General features: G+C 34.6%; 1 protein-coding gene across 1 annotated transcript; it reads left to right on the top strand.

The window, feature by feature from the left end:
• The first annotated feature begins 362 nt into the window (after positions 1-362).
• Positions 363-10,437, top strand: LOC143589044 (E3 ubiquitin-protein ligase listerin-like). Its single transcript, XM_077069904.1, has 15 exons — positions 363-447; positions 522-645; positions 802-864; positions 978-1,055; positions 1,127-1,218; positions 1,526-1,628; positions 1,725-1,877; positions 1,950-2,599; positions 2,668-3,085; positions 4,022-4,485; positions 4,596-5,923; positions 6,801-7,834; positions 8,648-9,097; positions 9,806-10,036; positions 10,110-10,437. The coding sequence occupies exons 1-15, from the start codon at positions 392-394 to the stop codon at positions 10,335-10,337; spliced, it is 5,472 nt and encodes a 1,823-aa protein (XP_076926019.1). The 5' UTR covers positions 363-391; the 3' UTR covers positions 10,338-10,437.
• Positions 10,438-18,643: the final 8,206 nt, after the last annotated feature.

The raw sequence follows: 18,643 nt of genomic DNA, 5'->3' as shown, positions 1-18,643 counted from the left end.
TGACATACATAAAAGCAAAACAAATCAAATAAAATATTAAAAAAATTTCTTTTGTGGCAACCAAACCTCAACATCTTTAGCGGGTGTTTGGGATTGCTTATTTTTACAACTTATAACTTATTAACTTTTTAAAAAGTAATAAAATGTTTAGGATTGTTTTTCGTGTGAGGCTAAACATTTTTACTTATTTGGTTTAATCAAGCATTTTTCAAAACAAATCCAAATCCAAATCCAAATCCAAATCCAAATCCAAATCCAAACACGTATAAGAATCCAATTGGGGTTTGTGTTCCCTGCCCTAGTAAAGAGTTTAGGCAGACTGAATAGCTATTAATTCCATCATCGTCCATCCAGTGGTAGGTTGAATCAATCGGATCACATAATAATATCTATGGGCAGACAGAAGGGAGATGCAGCAAGAAGCAAAGCACGTCCATCCAGCAGCAGGCAAACCTTCTTTCTTTCTTTCTTTCTTTCAATCATCTAATTCGATTATATATTTAACGATTGTTCACATGCAGTTTAGCTGCTTCACTGCTACCTGCGGGTGCCACAGCCGTTGGATTTGGAGGCTATGTCGGCAGTTCACGCCTTCTTGATACTTGTTCTTCTATGCCTACTACTTCAGATGCCCCCCTTATTAATGTAATTCCATACTTTTCTACCATATTCTCTTTATACTTTCACTTCGGTTTGCAACTTACAAATATTCACAATTATTAATATATTCAACTGCATACTCTTTTCTTTTCATCTCCACTTTCAAGATTCTTTCAATAATTAATAGTAATGGCAATGTAGGATATTGACGCTGAATTGGCACATCAATTGAAGAGGCTTTCCAGAAAAGATCCAACTACAAAGGTAATTAATCTTCATATGCTACGCTTTCACCAACCCTTTGTGCTTTATCTTTTTATGTTCTATGCTACATGGTGGCACTTAATGACTCACTTTTGTGTTCTATGGCTCTACAGCTGAAGGCTTTGACAACTTTCTTGACACTGCTTAAGGATAAATCTGCAAAGGATGTATTACCTGCTATTCCGCAATGGGTATGCGTGCTTTTTTTGTATTGTTTGATTGGTCACACATTTACCAATATTTGACTCACAAGTATCCTCAGGCATTTGAATACAAGAAACTCTTGATGGATTATAACCGAGAGGTTCGCCGAGCCACTCACGACACCATGGCCACACTCGTCAGCACTGTTGGGTTAGAACATTTTATATACTATGTTGAATATCTCATGGATATTTGTGTCATTACATTTAAATTAATTGCATGCTACCTTTTATTCAAACTCTATCCCTATGGGGTAGAGGTAAGGCTGCCTACATCTTACCCTCCTCAGACCCTACCATAGCTTTGCTATTGGTGGGATATACTGAGTACGATGATGATGATGATACCTTTTATTCAAACTTAACTCATTTCCAATCTTATTTGTGAAGCATGTTTGTTTCCTGTTTCTAAGCTCTTATCGGTTCTTCCCCCCCCCCTCTTATTCTGTTCATACCAGGAGAGATTTGGCTCCACATTTGAAGTCTTTGATGGGGCCTTGGTGGTTTTCTCAGTTTGATCCAGTTTATGAAGTTTCTCAAGCTGCAAAACGATCATTGGAGGTTTGAAATCACTTGTTATGATACATAAAACTTATTCCAATATAATGAAAAACAAAACAAGTAAAGTTAAGATGCTGATTTTTGACTTTCAAACAGGCTGCTTTTCCTGCACAAGAGAAGAGATTGGATGCTCTAATGTTATGTACCGATGAGGTGTTTATGTATTTAGGAGATAACTTAAAGCTCACTCCACAAAGTATGTCTGATAAAGCAGTTGCTTTGGACGAGCTACAAGAGATGCATCAGCAGGTATAACATTTTCGTTTTTTAATAATAATTTAATACTTTTTGCTTTTGTGAATGTTGGTTATATGGCTGTAGGTTATCTCGTCATCATTGCTAGCATTGGCTACACTTCTTGATATTTTAACAAGCGAAAAACACGGTTCAGAAAACACAAACCCTGAACAAAAAAAAGCGCTTAAAGCAAGAACTGCTGCCATATCTCACGCAGAGAAGTTATTATCTGTTCATAAATGTTTTTTGGTCTTCTTTAACTCTCACAGTTCTGCTATCCGATCCGCTGCATATTCACTCATTGGAAGTTGTGTTAAAAACATCTCTCATGCTCTAACTGAAGCAAACATCAAAACTCTTGCGCCTGTAATACTCGGCGCGTTTCAAGAAAAGGATCCCACTTGCCACTCTTCCATGTGGGAAGCACTACTACTGTTTTCTAGGAAGTTTCCAGAAAGTTGGACAACTTTGAATATTCACAAAGTTTTGGTTAACCCGTTTTGGAACTTTTTAAGAAACGGGTGTTTTGGATCTCAACAAGTATCTTACCCGACTTTAGTTTTGTTTTTGAACTGCGTGCCTTCTAAGGCAATAACGGTTGATAAGTTTTTCTTGGAGTTCTTTAGAAACTTTTGGGCTGGAAAAGTTCATTCCCAGTCTTCAAATGCTGACCTGTCAGCATTCTTTAAGTCATACCGAGAGTGTTTCCTTTGGACATTACAAAGTGCTCAAAGGTGAGTTATAGTTTTGTTTTCTTCTATCTTTTATCTTTGGATTCACTCTGTTGTTGCTTTGATATCAGATATTGTGATGGAGTAGAAGCTATCGCTAAATTCAGGTGTACAATTGTTGATGAGGTGTTATTGAAGCTGATGTGGCATGACTATCTTTTGGTTCCATCTTCTGAAGATAAGTTGAAAAAATTTGACAAGTACCAAGTTGACAATGTACAAGAGTTTGGAAAAAGCATTATTGAGATCCTTTCAGGTTTATTTTCATTGGAACCTAATTTGTTAACAGTTTTTTGCCATACATTTGAAGAGAATTGTCTAGAAGCGTTTCAACAAAGTGAGAATGTTGAAAATCATGAGAATTTGGATAAAATCATCAGATTGTTGCAATTAGTGGATCTAAATGCTGTGCGCAAAGGTGACTCATGGCCCTTATCGCATCTTGTGGGCCCAATGATGTCAAAGTTATTCCAGATGATACAAACCAGTGTAAGTTTCTATGACTTGATTACTATTTTAGTTGTTTAACTCATATTTGTTTATGGGGCATCTATCACATATTTTAGTGAATGAGCTAGTTTTGGCATGCTACGAACAATACAATTTTGGTCAGGGGTCAGTTTTGTGGTCAAACTGAACTAAGTTTCTGTTTAGAAAACTGTTTGGTTTTGGTTTTTTGTTTTTTCGTATGATTTTAGCTTTTGCTTATGGGCCGGTTTTTGGTTTTACATTTTGGCTTAGAGTAATGAATTTTGGGCTTAAAACTTTTGAAAAATTTGGGCTTGAAACTTTTGGCCTAAAACTTTCGTTAACCATCTATTAATGATTCTGGGCATGAAATGTTTGGCCCAAATATTTAATTTGAGAGGCATAACTGAAATCGAACTGTGATTTTTGGTTTTCAAGAAAACATAACCAAACCATTGGTTATTGGTTTGGGTTGGTTATTTCGGTTCGGTTTTGCAGTTTTTTTGGTTTCAGTTTTGGTTAGTCGATTTTTTTACTCACCGAGTCACCTCTATATTTAATATTTAGTAAAGCTTTATAGGTGGCAATTTCGATCCATTTTTTTGTGAATCGGTCACTTTGAGCTGTGTTTTATCCCAAACGAGTCGAATAATTTTTATTCAGCTAATAGGGGGACCCGTCACTAGTTGAAATTCGTCCAACCACCTAAAATGTTCTTTTTGAAAGATTGAGATTGTAATTATATGTTTTAGGTATACTAGTAACACATTAGATATTTATCGAAGCTTTTTAAAAAGTGGACAAAAAATTCGTTTGTGGGGTCAACTGGAACTGTACTAATGACCCGTTTCATTCTGTATTTTGTGATGGCATTAATTTTATGTTTCCTTGTTTGGGATTCATAACCAGTATTGTCTTGAATCATAAAAATATTGACGTTCTTTGTAATGATTTCAGGACTCATCAGACATTGTGAAATTTATGGTTGTTGCGGTTTCCATGTTTGGCCCACGCAAGATCGTAGAAGAAATTACGCGGGAACAAAACGAATCAGCTTGTCTACCAGAGAAGAACAGAGACCTGAGCTTAAATCAGTTTTTGCAACTTTTTAAGGATGTTTTTGTTCCTTGGTGCTTCAAAACAGATGGCAGCTCCACCTTGACCCGATTAGATTTCTTGTTTGCATTACTAGATGCTGAATGCTTTTCTGACCAATGTGAGAGTATAATTTTACATGCAACTGGTAACAAAGATTCTAAGTTTACTTATGTATTGGCACTTGTCATGGAGAAAATGAGAGAGCAAAGTACAAGGATGAAATTGCAGTTGAACCTCTCTCATCATGAGCTTCTAGATTCAACTGCTGTTTCAGTTACTCGTTCTCTCCCCCCCTTTGGATCTTCTGATGCTCGGTTTATCTGGTAAGTTACCAATTATGACATTATTTGTTGTTTCACATGTTATATAATATATATACTCTTAGTTTCTTAACTACCTTTTTTTCTTTTCTCTTCATATATGAATATTATAGTGCTGCCCTTGGAGGTGTGACAGAAGAAGATCAAACTTACTTCGTGAGCGAGAACGCATCGATCAGTATCTTTGAAGAAATCTTCCTGAAGTTAAGATCTTTCATTGGGTCGTCTGACTTCACTTGGGTCAAGGGTGCTATTGAGTTGTTAAACAGTGAGGAAGAGATAACCATCACGGGATGTGAGTCTTCAACACGCGCGGTTGAGATAGCTAGTTTTGCCATGGAAGTGCTTAATGGTAGCTTCTTTAGACTAAAAACTCTAGCATTGCTTCCACAAGTTTTGGCTGCATTGTTTGTGATCGATTGGGAACATAGCTCGTTAGAGGTTTTATGTGAAGGACTTGATGATATGGCACATGCAAAACCCATGGATCGGTTCAATTTCTGTAAATCAGTGCATTCTTTTCGCGGAAAGATTAATAAACTTCTTAAAACTTTCAATCTAGATTGCAGGAGAAAATTGAGCAGTATTCTGGTTCAGACTATCCGCTGTGTTGTATTTAACGAAGATATGTTAGGTATTGAAACGGTTACGTCTTTGGGCTGCGTTTATTTCATGGATGTTGTGGATAATCTTTGTGAAGGTCAAGTTGAGGAACAAACTGTACTGGATGAGCTTCTAAACATGGGTGATTCTTGGCCCTTGTGGGTCACACCTGATATTAAAGATGCACAAAGATCAGCTACTTTGAAAAATGAAAGCAATGCATCTGGTGATCACCGAGTGGCTGCTTTTGTTGACAAGATTATATCCAAAGTGGGCATAGCTAGAGTGATGACATCACATTGTCATCATCGCGCGTGGCTTGCAACCGAGATGCTATGCACATGGAAATGGCCAGGTGGCAGTGTGTTAACCTCGTTTTTACCTTCATTAATACAATACACGACGGGTCAAGATTCTGTTAGTTGTGTCAACCTGTTAGATACCATTGTCAATACTCTCATAGACGGTGCTCTTGTTGAGGGAGTAAACAGTGAAATGAGTTGTTTAAGTATTAATCCAGTCCCACCCGAGAGTATTGAGCAAGTGTTTTTGAGGGCTCTTGTGTCGATACTTGGTACACTTTTCGAGGATAATATTTGGGGAAGAAATAAGGCTTTGGAGATTTTTAATCTGCTTGTGGATAGACTTTTTGTAGGTGAAGCTGTGAATTCCAATTGTTTGAAGATACTTCCTGTTGTTATGAGTGTTATAATTGGACCATTATTTGGAGACGAAGTAAACGATGCTTCAAAGAGAAATGATATACATGATGTCATTGAGGGCTGGCTTCAGAGAAGTCTGTCATTTCCGCCTTTGAACACATGGCTATCCGGACAAGGTACAAGAATTTAATGCACTTTTATCCATTCTTATGTTCCATTTTTTTTCTAGTAGCAGGTTATACTGGTTCGGGTTAGGGCTGTAAACGAGCCGATCTAGGTTGGGCTGGGGTTCGGCTCGCTTATCTTAACGTGCGAAAATGTTGACCTTGAGCCGGTTTATTGGGCTGGGGTTCGGCTCGCTTATCTTAACGTGCGAAAATTTTGACCTTGAGCCGGTTTATTTGTTTTTTTTTAAAGCTAATTTTATATTTTTACACTTATTCATTGATATCTATAAAAAAATAAAAAGAAAAAAAATATAATTTTAAGCAAAATTAATAAACTACAAAATTTGGAACTTATGTTTATTAAAATTTCGGTTATACATAGGGTTATAATTTATATATGCTAAAATTTGGGCTTTAATTTAAGCGAGCCGACGAGCAAGCCAATAGCCAGCTGCACAAGCCTAACGAGCGAGCCAATGAACCAAGCTTACCTTGGCTCAGGCTTGGCTCGTTTATAAAACGAGTTGGCTCTGCTTGTTACAAACGAACCAATTTTGAGCGTGCTTTTTTTAGATTTCTTGAGCGAGCCCCGAGTTGCGAGTTTTTTTAAACAGCCCTAGTGCAGGTTGAAACGGACGGGTTAGGTTGGCTCATAATCAAGTTTTTATCCATTTATTGTAAATAGTTTATGTCTTGAAATGTGATTACAGAAACTATATCATTACAAATTAACAATAGTAAGTAAACTATCTTAAACCTGATTAGCGGGCTGTTGGTTTTAAATACTAACTTTCAACTTGCTTCCCTTTTAGCTATCTTTTTATTTGATCCTTAGGGATATATCATGACCTAAATTGACTTCTACAAAATATTGAATGTGTTTCAGATATGGAAGATTGGTATCTTGTTGTTTCATGCTATCCCTTAAAACGAACGAAACAGTTTAAGCCACAAAGACACATCACCAATGTGGAACGCGGTCTTTTGCTCGAGTTACTCCGTAAACAGCGTCTCGCTTCTACTGCCGACACAGTCAACAAATTACCCGTTGTGCAGACGTTGTTATCCAAGTTAACCGTTGTAGCAGTTGGATACTGTTGGAATGATTTCAACCTAGATGATTGGGAATTTATCTTGTACAAATCAAGATACTGGATCGAATCCGCTGTTGTATTAATGGAAGAGGTAGCAGAGGCTGTAAATGACACCATCACACACGAGCCCACTTCAGATATACCCGAGGAGCTCCAGGTTACACTCTCGGGTTTGGATTCCAATTCCTCTGCTTTAAAACTTGCACAACACGCGCTTATTACGTTTTCTATGTTCTGTGCGCTCATTGCACAAGAAACTGTTGAAACCGAAACCGAAAATGAAATAGAAAACGATCAACATCCGTTAAGAAGCGAAAAGTGGGGCCCGATTAAGGATAAGATTCTACAAGGGATTCTTCGGTTGTTCTTTTCAACGGGTGCAGCTGAAGCGATTGCGGGTTCATATTCTCCTATTGCGGGTTCGGTTGTAGCATCAAGTCGACTTGGTGAGTCTGATTTTTGGGAGTTGGTTTCTTCAAGTGCGGTTGAATCTTCTTCGCATGCACGAGAGCGGGCTATGAAGTCATTTGATTTGTGGGGGCTTAGTAAAGGATCGGTTAGCGCTTTATATGCTATTTTATTTTCTTCCAAACCGGTTGCACTTACGCAGTATGCTGCTTATGCTATTCTTTCAAGCGAACCCGTTGCTGACTCAGCTTTTTTCGCTCAAGAAACTACCTCTTTGTTAAATGAAAGTGAGATTGATGATAAAGATCCGATTTCTTCGTCTTTAGATTCTAAGATTCAGTTGAGGGAGGAGATTTCCGTCTTTCTTGAGAAATCACCGTTTGAGATTATTGAATTGGATTTGGTAGCCCCAGATCGAGTAAGTCCACTCCTTCTAAGCTCAGTACCTTTTATTTATGTGTGAATCTAGGTGTGTAAACAAACCGAAGGAACACGAACCAGGCATGTTCATGTCTGCTTGTTTAACTTTAACCGAACAAAAGATCGAACATGGGCATCTAAACACATGGATTTTCTTGTTTGTGTTCGCTCGTTAAGAACATGAACTGTTCGTTTATGTTAGATCATTAACATTATAAAATGAACGTAAATGAAAACAACGATAATAAATGGAACATAACTGAACATACATGAATGAACATAATTGAGCGAACACCAATCAAAAGCAAACGTGAACATTAATCTGCCTGGCTTAAGCTGTTTATGAACATAAATGAATGAACGAGACATGTGTTCATGTTTGTTCGATTAATTCCATTAGTAAATAAATGAACCTAAACAAACTTCATGTAGAATAGGTCACAAACAGTTCACTGAACATTTGTTTTGTTTAGAAGCATCTATGAATCATTTAATTTGAGTATCATTTTAAGTCAACGGGTCAAACGGGTAAAATGAAAAATAGCTTACAAGGAAACAAGTAGAATGGGTTGAACGGCAAAGTACTTTTTTAATGCAAATATTCCTAAGTCATTTTGTTTTAAAAGTTAAACAATACATGTATTGTAGATGTATGTGAGCTATTAATCATGTACATAGATTTTAACAATACATGTATTTTAATCTTTTGGAGAAACAAAGTGTTTTTGATGTCAAATTTGACTGGTTTCCCAACGACCCGTCCGTTTGCCATCTGTTTCTTTGGAGGCTAATATATTATTAAACTCTACAGGTGCATGTTTTTGTTACTTGGTCATTAATCTCACACCTACTCGCATCACCATCATCTCCTACAAAGGAAAAGTTGATTCAACACATAAAAGACTCATGCAATCCAATGATATTAGATTGCATCTTCCAACACATACCACTGGAATTATGTGCTGCAAGTGTGAAAAAGAAGTTATCTCAGTTGCCACCTGGCATTTCAGAGTTTGCACAATCAGCCACTCAGGCCATCACAAACAACTCTGTCCTATTTGCTGTTGAATCTTTCTGGCCCATTGGGCCAGACAGAATGACATCATTTACTGGTGCAATTTATGGACTCATGTTAAAAACACTTCCTGCTTATGTTAGAGAGTGGTTTAATGATATTCGTGATCACACTTCCTCTTCTGCAATCGAGTCATTTACTAGAACATGGTGTAGCCCTCCTCTAATTGCAGATGAATTATCTCAGGTGTGCTTTTATTTCTCCTTTTATACTTACAATGTTATCTAGCTAGTAAAATATAGCCTGGCGTTGCAGCAGGTTGTTTTTGAAAATCGAAACGTAGATTAAAAAACACTTCGCTGACTTTAAGAATTACGAAAGTGAACTTTAAAACAGCAGAAAAAGTAAAATAGGAAATTTAAAAAGTCCCTAAAGAAAATGAAAAGTTTAAGAAATACAAGCACAACTGTGAAAACCATGAAGGCGAATACTGATAAAAATGGGTTGAAGGCGTGTATTGTTCATAGTATAAGGGTAAAAATGAAACTTTCAATGTTCGATCGGAGTTGGTTCGGTTCGTCACGATACCGATACAGTGCCGATAATCTTATTGCTTACGATATAAAACAAATTCTATTTTGAATACAAATCTGTTTTCAACAAAATTTATACTGATATGTCGAGAGAAAAAAAACATATCTGCGTATTCAGTTTGTTAAAAAAGTTAACGAGTGCAAGTTATTATAGAGAAATCAAAATGAATGATAAATTAGCGGGTTAAAGGCGTATATTACTTTTGGTATAAGGGTGAAAACGAAACTTAAAGAAAACATTATCACTGCGGACGCTTTACTGTTGATATAATTATTTTTATAAATTGGTATGTTTGATAAAAATGATTTATGATTGTCCCCATTTAGAAAGTCAATGCCTGATAAATAATTGTTATTGCAGATCAAGAAAGCCGATCTGTCTGATGAGAATTTTACAGTTAGTGTGAGCAAGTCGGCTAACGAGGTTGTTGCCACATATACAAAAGACGAGTCAAATATGGATTTGGTAGTTCGTCTCCCTGCATCTTATCCGTTACGACCCGTGGATGTGGAATGTACTAGAAGCCTTGGAATCTCTGAAGTGAAGCAAAGGAAATGGTTGCTTTCGATGATGTCATTCGTCCGTAATCAAGTAAGTAGTTAGCGTTTTATGCTTTATATCTGAACAAGTAAATCTTTTAACTAATCTATCTGTTGAGTTTCAGAATGGGGCTTTAGCAGAAGCAATTAGAATATGGAAGAATAATTTTGATAAGGAATTTGAGGGTGTTGAAGAGTGTCCAATATGTTACAGTGTGATTCACACATCAAATCATAGTCTTCCGCGTCGCGCGTGCCGAACCTGCAAGTACAAGTTCCACTCTGCATGCTTATATAAGTGGTTTTTGACTTCTAATAAGTCTAATTGTCCCCTATGCCAGTCTTTATTTTGAGCATCCATCAAAGGTGTTATATGTTTTTGACTTTGGTAGTTTGTTGAGTAAATATTATCTCTTGAATGCGTGTAGAAGGGGTAATACTCTTTTTGCCATAATGAGGAAAACACAGTATTATTACTTTTGAAATTATTGTTAGGAGTAATAGACTTCTAAACTTAGCAGTACCTCGTTCGTCAAGTCAAAATTTTCATCCTCCATGTCTGTCTCTATGCCGCATCGGTCCAATGTCCTTTGTATCTGAAAATCATAAAATACTTTATATTCAAAGTAGAAGTACAATATAATATAATATATTTGAAAGATTAAATAAGCATATGCTCGACCAAGGAGGATGATTTTCGCTTTCACATACTCGTATAACAAATATTTAGTGTTTGGATGTTAGAAGAGCTTAAGAAATACAGGGGATATGTAAGAAAAACTAGACAAAAGGTAGATAAGGCACCATGCGATAAAATAAGAGAGCTTACAATGGCATATTATGTTGTTTTCCTCCTCTAGACCATATCTAGTGCAAGTTGTTAAATGCACATATAAGCGTGCCAACTCAGCTGCTACATCAACTTCCAATAATGCACAATAACAGTTCTCTCTAATCATGACAATGTTCGAATTAGCTTATGATCAGATATGGCCGGATCAACAAAACTAACGAACATCACTAATGAACTAACATGTTTTGTCAATTGTATGAGAAAAGTTGATCTTTGTTACCGAAACTTGAGTTCTTCATCCATCCGTAAGTTGAGTTTGTTCATCATCAAATTTGATACAAACATCATAATCACTAGTTACACTTCCACATCATCATTTTTTATTTTCCTTTCCGACAATCTCATTATTTTGTACCAGCTACTAACAAAAATATAAGTTTTCTTCTTCACGGAAACGAAGCTAGGGTAATAAATAAAGTGATTTTTTTGCAAGTGACACGATTTCCAGTGACCAATTTTTTATTTTCTTTATTATTTTCTTACAAATAACCAAACCATCATCAACCTAAACCATCCTCATCTTTTCTCTCTCTTCTCTCTTCATTCTTTTATATTATAAAATAAATATGAACCCATGGGAACTAAGTAACACAATCTTCCATTTAACAGGTAGCACTCTACGGATAAAAAGCATATTATGATGATGAAGATGGAATTTAGTGTTATCTTCTCTCCATATTCCTATAATTAAGCATCATTATTTTTAATTTAGCTGCAACTTTTTTTCAAGTAATTTTGAGCCACCCATGTGTTAACCCACCCGACACATTTAAAACTGGTTGGACCCATTACCCAACTCGCTCGACTTGTCCATTTTGACACCTCTATACAGGAAAAACAAATAACAACACACTCATTAGTCATTTCTCTAACTCAACATTACGAGTCTCCATAGTCGATTTAAATCACATCCCTACACATAATTATACAAACTTTCACCTCTTAAAGAGCCCGCGCACACACATCAATCTATCTACTTAAAACGGGCATAACTATTAACATTTCGATTATACCAAACATGAACCAAACCGTTACCATTACCTGTATAGATTTCGTTATGCTCTTCATCAAAGTAAAGAGCTGTTATGTCTTCCAATGCTTCTTCAACCATGTTCATTTTAGCCTGCATTGAGCTTCCTTCTTGTTCATCCTTTTAGCCTGCGTTGCTTGAATTAATTATGCATTTCCCAGTCCAGATGTTGCTGATACTTTTCGAACCAGCTGCATCAACAAGCACATGTAAACTTGATGACAAGTATTCCGGATCAACCCGACCCATCTCAACCCTTACCACAAAAACTTGTTTTGAACCTTTACTTGTTTTTTATGCTTAAAGTATAGGGATAATGCATAAAAAAAATTAAAAAATTATTTAAGGTAATCTTTGCTGGTTACCACATCAAAATGACGTGTCAGCATCTTTGATCATGTTGACATGGTGCAAAGAAACTGATCTGCTAGGATTAAACGCACATATGAATCGAACACAAACACGAAACCTTTCCGTCATCTGCCATGACAATGACTAAACGAAAACCTGAATAAAAAAATAGAGATAGAACAACAATAGCACGAGCCTGAACTTAACGACTGTTAACTGAACTTTGTTAAACAGTCAACCTATTTAAACGCAACAGATATACGAACTGTAAATTAGAAACTGAAACTTAAAACTGAAACGATAAAACCTAATAAACACGATTGACACCGGTTTTCCGTTTCTTTAACGCTTCTTCTGTTTTGACGACTGTTCTTAAACAAAAATAGGATCTTGATTCAACTGTTCTTGGCTCGTTGTTCGCTCAAAGATGATCTTAACGAAAATAATTATCACTAGGCTAAACTGCCCAAACCATAGCCGACCCACTAAAAAATAAACCAACAGGTTACTCGGTCAAAAAATTAGTCTGCTTCCCAAAACACAAATTAATCTCTTTCTAAGATGCTACTATAGTTTCTTGACCCAAGAAAATATGTCATATGGCTACTACCAACAACCCAAGAAATATCAATTTCCAAATCCAATCTACTCTAAACAAATCGAGCTTCTGCCTGTTTGTTAACTGATATGATTAAATAAGATTAATTTTCTTAGTCCAGTTATATTGTTGAGCACGACCCCAAAAAAGATCCCTTGTCTAACAATTCATCAATCTTGTTATAAATATATATTATTATGGTTACAATACCTAATATAGATTAGGCTTTTTCTTCAAGTTATTTACTCTTATATATACATCTCATCGTATCTCCTTATAAGACACAATTGATTAATGAAATCTTCATCTTTCTCTCTACATCTCTTTCTCATCTTCTTTGGCTATTAGGCTTGTTTCACAACACGTTATCAGCACGAGATGCTTTTGGAGTTGGAGTTGGATCGCATCATCATAAGTATGAAAAAGCTTATGGAAGGGGAGACCTCTCATCGACTTCGTTCGCCCATTTAGGTAACATTAAATTCAAAACCCAACTATTTATTATTCAGCACATGTATGCTTTTGTTTTAGAACAAAACAAAAGAAATCACATACTATGTTAATAAAAACATCATAAAAACCTTTATATTCAAAGAATCCCTATCCCTTCATATATAAATATAAAAATAAGAATAAAGGGAGTTTGGGGATGCATCGTATTAACGCCCTGCTTGCGGTGCGCGCATATAATGTATATATGTGTGAACCCTCGGGTGGGCAAAAGTAAAATTGCACTAATTTTGACGTTATTTTACTAATCTCGTGAAAATAACGTTAAAAGTGGCGGAAGGTTAATCAGGCATCATGTGGTGGCGTTGATAGCCGAAAGACAAGGGCACATGCACCGATCAGCCGGTGTCCCGATGATTGAGTGCTATGTGCCTTATGTCCAAGGCTTGATGCAAAACTACTATCGAGCCGGGGGTCTCACCGGAAGCAGCCTCTCTATCCCTATGGGATAGAGGTAAGGCTGTCTACATCTTACCCTCCTCAGACCCTACCATAGCATTGCTATTGGTGGGATATACTGAGTACGATGATGATGATGATGATGATGATGATGATGATGATGGGATGCATCGTATTAGTAAGTTGATGATTCTTCTTTGAAGTCTAGTATCATGTGATTACGATTACTTTGTTACAAATAGTGTATTAATAATAATAATAATAATAATTTACCAATTATATAAATATAAAATTTAAATATACTTTGTGTATATGAATTATTAGACTATGATTTATATATTTTCTATCAATTGATACTGCTAGAACATTCATCATTCGCAGCCATATATACATATTTTATTTTTCTTGGTGTTTACAAATTAGTAGATACCTTCTATTAAAATTAAATATATTTAGCATAAATTATCTAACTAATTACCTTGTTTGACTCATTATATACTTTTAGTTTATATGCATAATGAATTTATTGTTCTAGTCTCATCTTACTATGACGAAGGTATTGTTTCTCAATATATGCAAAGATATCTTCAAAGTCTATTTTATTTATTTTATTAATAATTTAGTAATGAATAGTTTGCATAATAACTCCTTATTACTTAAAAGGAATTAATTTACTTTGACGAATAACTGAATGCAAATATAAAATATGTTTGTTAATGTGATTTACTACATTTAATTTCTTGATGGACATGAATCAAAAGTTTATTAAATATTGATCTTATCAATATTTATATTGATGCGAATCTAATTGTGTGGTGATACTTAAATTTGGAACCCTTTTGTTTATGGATCAGTAGAGTTTCTTACTCGCATACTTGTATCTAATTGATTATAGTCATACTGATCTTTGAAGACATAAAATTATTGGTTTAGTTCTCTTAATTTATGTGATTTCGTTAAGGTGGTTATTAATTCAAACAAACTATAACATGGTTATAACTATTGAGTAGCTAGCATTTTTTTTAGTTGCTATCTGACTATAGCTTTACATAGAAAAAACAAAAGATGATCAGGACTATAGTACTCAGATCCTTAATGTTTCTCTTAAAAGTTTTACATGCAAAGTTGTATCTTAACATTAATGTCTACTATGCATCTTAATATTAATGTCTTTTGTCTAGTTAACTATAGTACCCATTCTTTCGGTTTTAAAATTCTTAGTTGTTACATAGTTGATCTGGATACAATATGTAAATGAATATTATTATTGTTATACACCATACTTTAAATGTGCACGAAAATTTTATTTAATAATATTATTAAAACAAACAGCCTTCAGTGGAAACTATAGCAACGCTAATTGTGGTTCATATATTTGTTTATATTCCAAGTTAGAGTGTTATATATTTATAAATAATGTATACTTGCGATTGATGATACCTTGATATGCTGAGACATAAATTATATATATTTACTTATAAGTGATGAACATTTTTAATATAACTAGTATTTATATGGTGACATGAGTGTTATAAAGTTATGTCTTTATGTATAAATATAATATTCAGTAAAATAACTAAATCAAAGTTATGTTTTATTATCACTCTAATGAAAGAGTATAAATATATACATTGATATGAAACTCGAGATATCATTCTCCCTAAATCTCATTGTTGAAGGTTATAAAATATTAACATGATATAAATTACGTGACTCATTCATGCAATTACTTCTCAATACTTGTTATATGAAGAGAAAATTAATCATGAGGAAAAATCGGGGACAATTTTCATTAGTCAAACCTCAAGTATGCTCATAAAGTAGCATACCATTAAAACGTATAAAATGTTTGAAGTGATTTTGTATCAGTATGCTTGATGAATATGGAAAAACCGTGAAATTGGTTTGGTTATACTCCATTCCGTGAAGTGAATGTGACTATATACTGACTGTTGTGATCATTGGCATAATTGAAAAGATTGTAAGGATGATCATACTAGTAATGAGATCGATAACCAGAAGTGGCAAATGGATTGATCACATATGAGAAAAAAATATGGAAATACAAATATGTGAAATCACTTGATTGCTTGAAGCAACAATACAATGTTCTCTCATATTTATAGTCTTGTATTAAAGAAGCATAATACATATACGATCATAAACCTGAAGTTTATGTGAAATTTATTGAAGAACCAAAAGATTCTTCATATTATACATGTAATATTGCTCTTAAGGGAAATCATTTATTTACCAACAGAAGGGTGTGAATCCCTAGATGTTATGGAATTGATAAAATGATACACATATCCTAACATGATACCATTTAGTGTTTTGAAAATCGATGCATCGTCTAAATGGTTATCAAGATCGCAACTTCATGTTTGCATGATCTATGACTTAGCTAATAAGATAACAAGCATATTATTCCATATTGGTATATTTACATTTGGTTATAATAACGAATTTGATTCCCAAGTTAATAATGATAATTGGAATAAGTGTTGAACTTAATAACATATTACGTTCTTACATAAATTGTTTTGTTAAAGACGATCACTCAACGTCTATAATTGGTTGCAAAGGCAACTATCACGAGAGCAAATGTTCATGTTTGTATTTGAGTACACATGATTTTACATGTCTTAAAAACTAATCCACATCAAGCCAACACGTTATGATACTTCCTTCCCATTGTAACTGGTTTTTGGTCAGTAACCAAGTATTTCTCATCTAATGTGTGTTATATACTGAAATTAATCCACCACAAGACACAAAGATGAGGCCACAAAGAAAGTTGGGAATTTATGTCGATATATATGAGCCGTTAATGTGATATTTGTTTATAGCTCATTAGTTTTCAATTATGTGAATCAACATTCCCAACATTAGGGGGAGAAATAAAGCAGTTAGAAAGCGAATTTAGTTGGAATGAATTGTCATTGATCCTCAAACTAAATTATATGAACTAAAAGTTCAAAGACTAATTCATGTATAAAGATTAGCGAATCAATTACCGGCCGATTCACTGACCAAAATATAGTGTCTAACTATAACACCCTGGCTTAAACGGAATACGCCCGGGTGCGAAGTACAGATTGCCCAAAACACATGTGACACTATTAAGTGGCAATAATATCATTAATTCATTGATGATTCAAATAACAAGTACTTTTGCAAATAAGAAAAATTACAAGGAAATAAACAAGTCAAACACTTTATTATTGATAATCTTATTTCTAGTGTCTTCTCTTGTTTCATCCTCTAATAAGCGTACCTGTAACATATGTATAAAATAATGTCAACTAACTTAATAGTTGGTGAGTTCCCACAGTTTTTATATAATACATGAAACCATACAATTCCATGAAACTCGTGAAAGCAAATAAGGTCCTTTCCAATTGGGATTGTGCACCAATGTACTCGGTTAATGAGGCCATTTTCCACTCATAACAACAAGGTCTTGAGTGCAAAGGGGGGCGTATGATCATACTATATTGAAGTAATCCATGAGCAAGTAATATTGAGCAAGTAACAAGTAAGCACACAAGTCCATGTATGAATTGTAGTTTGTAAGCAAAATCATAAACAATTGGGTTTTTGTAGGATACATATGCTACCCCCAAAACAATAAAAGAGTAAAAAAAAGGGGTGTGTGAGAAACTCACCTTTGAATTGGGATGACAAACTTGAAAATGAAACGAAAGCGCTTTATATGAAACCAAACGATCGAATCTCATGAGCTAGAAATAATAAAAATACAAGAATTACTAACTAATTTTAAGGAAAAATAAAGGGTTGGTTTTAAGGTACATGTTTTATTATTTACATATAATTTTACCCATTTTAAAGTATTTTTACTAATTAAGTCTACCGGATTTTAATAAGTTATAATATTACTTATAAGGTGAATATTGATTATAATAATATTTACAGAAATTTAGCGTTGCCGGTATTGTTTTATTAGTATAAGCGTTTGTCGGTTTAGGATTTATTATATATATAATTTATATAATTATTCTATGAGTTTTAACGAGTGTTTCTAGGTTTGTAAAAGTTGATTCTGAACAAATATGCTAACGGAAACAAAAACAACTTTTATTTAACTATAAAACTAATTTTATTTATTTTTGTATGATTTATAAATATATATATTTAATTTATTAAAACTAATAAAAAAATGGTTTGCTGTGACCCGGGTTCGAACCCGGGTCTTTGTAACCAAACAACACATACACAACCACTGGACCGGTTGAGCTTCTTGTTTAAAAGATGAAAGGACATAATTTTAAACACCATCCCAACTTCATCTTCTTCACATAAACCCTAGATTTCAATACTTCAAATCCATTACATGTTTGATAGATTTAGGTTTGGGGTTTTGTTAGACGGATCAAACTAATGAAAACCCACCTATCAATTATCTCTATTGATGCCGGAAAGTGGCTAAACTACGAGTTGGCCGGAATAAACTTGAGCGAACAATTCAGAGATACTAACGAGTTTGTTTGTGAAAGATTATGTCTGTAGCACGTTTAGAAGGGTAATAGGATGCTATTTACAGTGGTAATTGATCCATTGGGTGTTTAATTTGAGTTAATGAATTTCTAATTATTTTCCGGCGATTTTGGGGTTTAAATCCGAACGTTGGGTGTTTATTACGCGTAATTGGTTTTGATTAAGTGGTAATTGGTTTTGATGCGCTTAAATGGTCGCCGGAAGTCCGCCGTCGCCGGCCGGAATGTGCCTCGCGGGAAAAACGTGAGAAAAGAGAGAGAGGCGGCTGTAGGGTTATTTTTAATATTATAATATATTTTAAATTCCAATTTTCACTTTAAGCCCCTCATATTTGAAACATATATAAACTGTTTTAAACTTTGTTTCACTTTGAACCTTGAACTTTATAATTATACATAAT

Source organism: Bidens hawaiensis, unplaced genomic scaffold (assembly GCF_021521415.1).
Source record: "Bidens hawaiensis isolate Kalapana, Puna unplaced genomic scaffold, B.hawaiensis_p1.1 tig00037195_1, whole genome shotgun sequence".
Lineage (NCBI taxonomy): Eukaryota > Viridiplantae > Streptophyta > Magnoliopsida > Asterales > Asteraceae > Bidens > Bidens hawaiensis.
The sequence above is the reverse complement of the archived record's forward strand: the minus strand, read 5'-3'. Positions and strand labels throughout refer to the sequence as shown.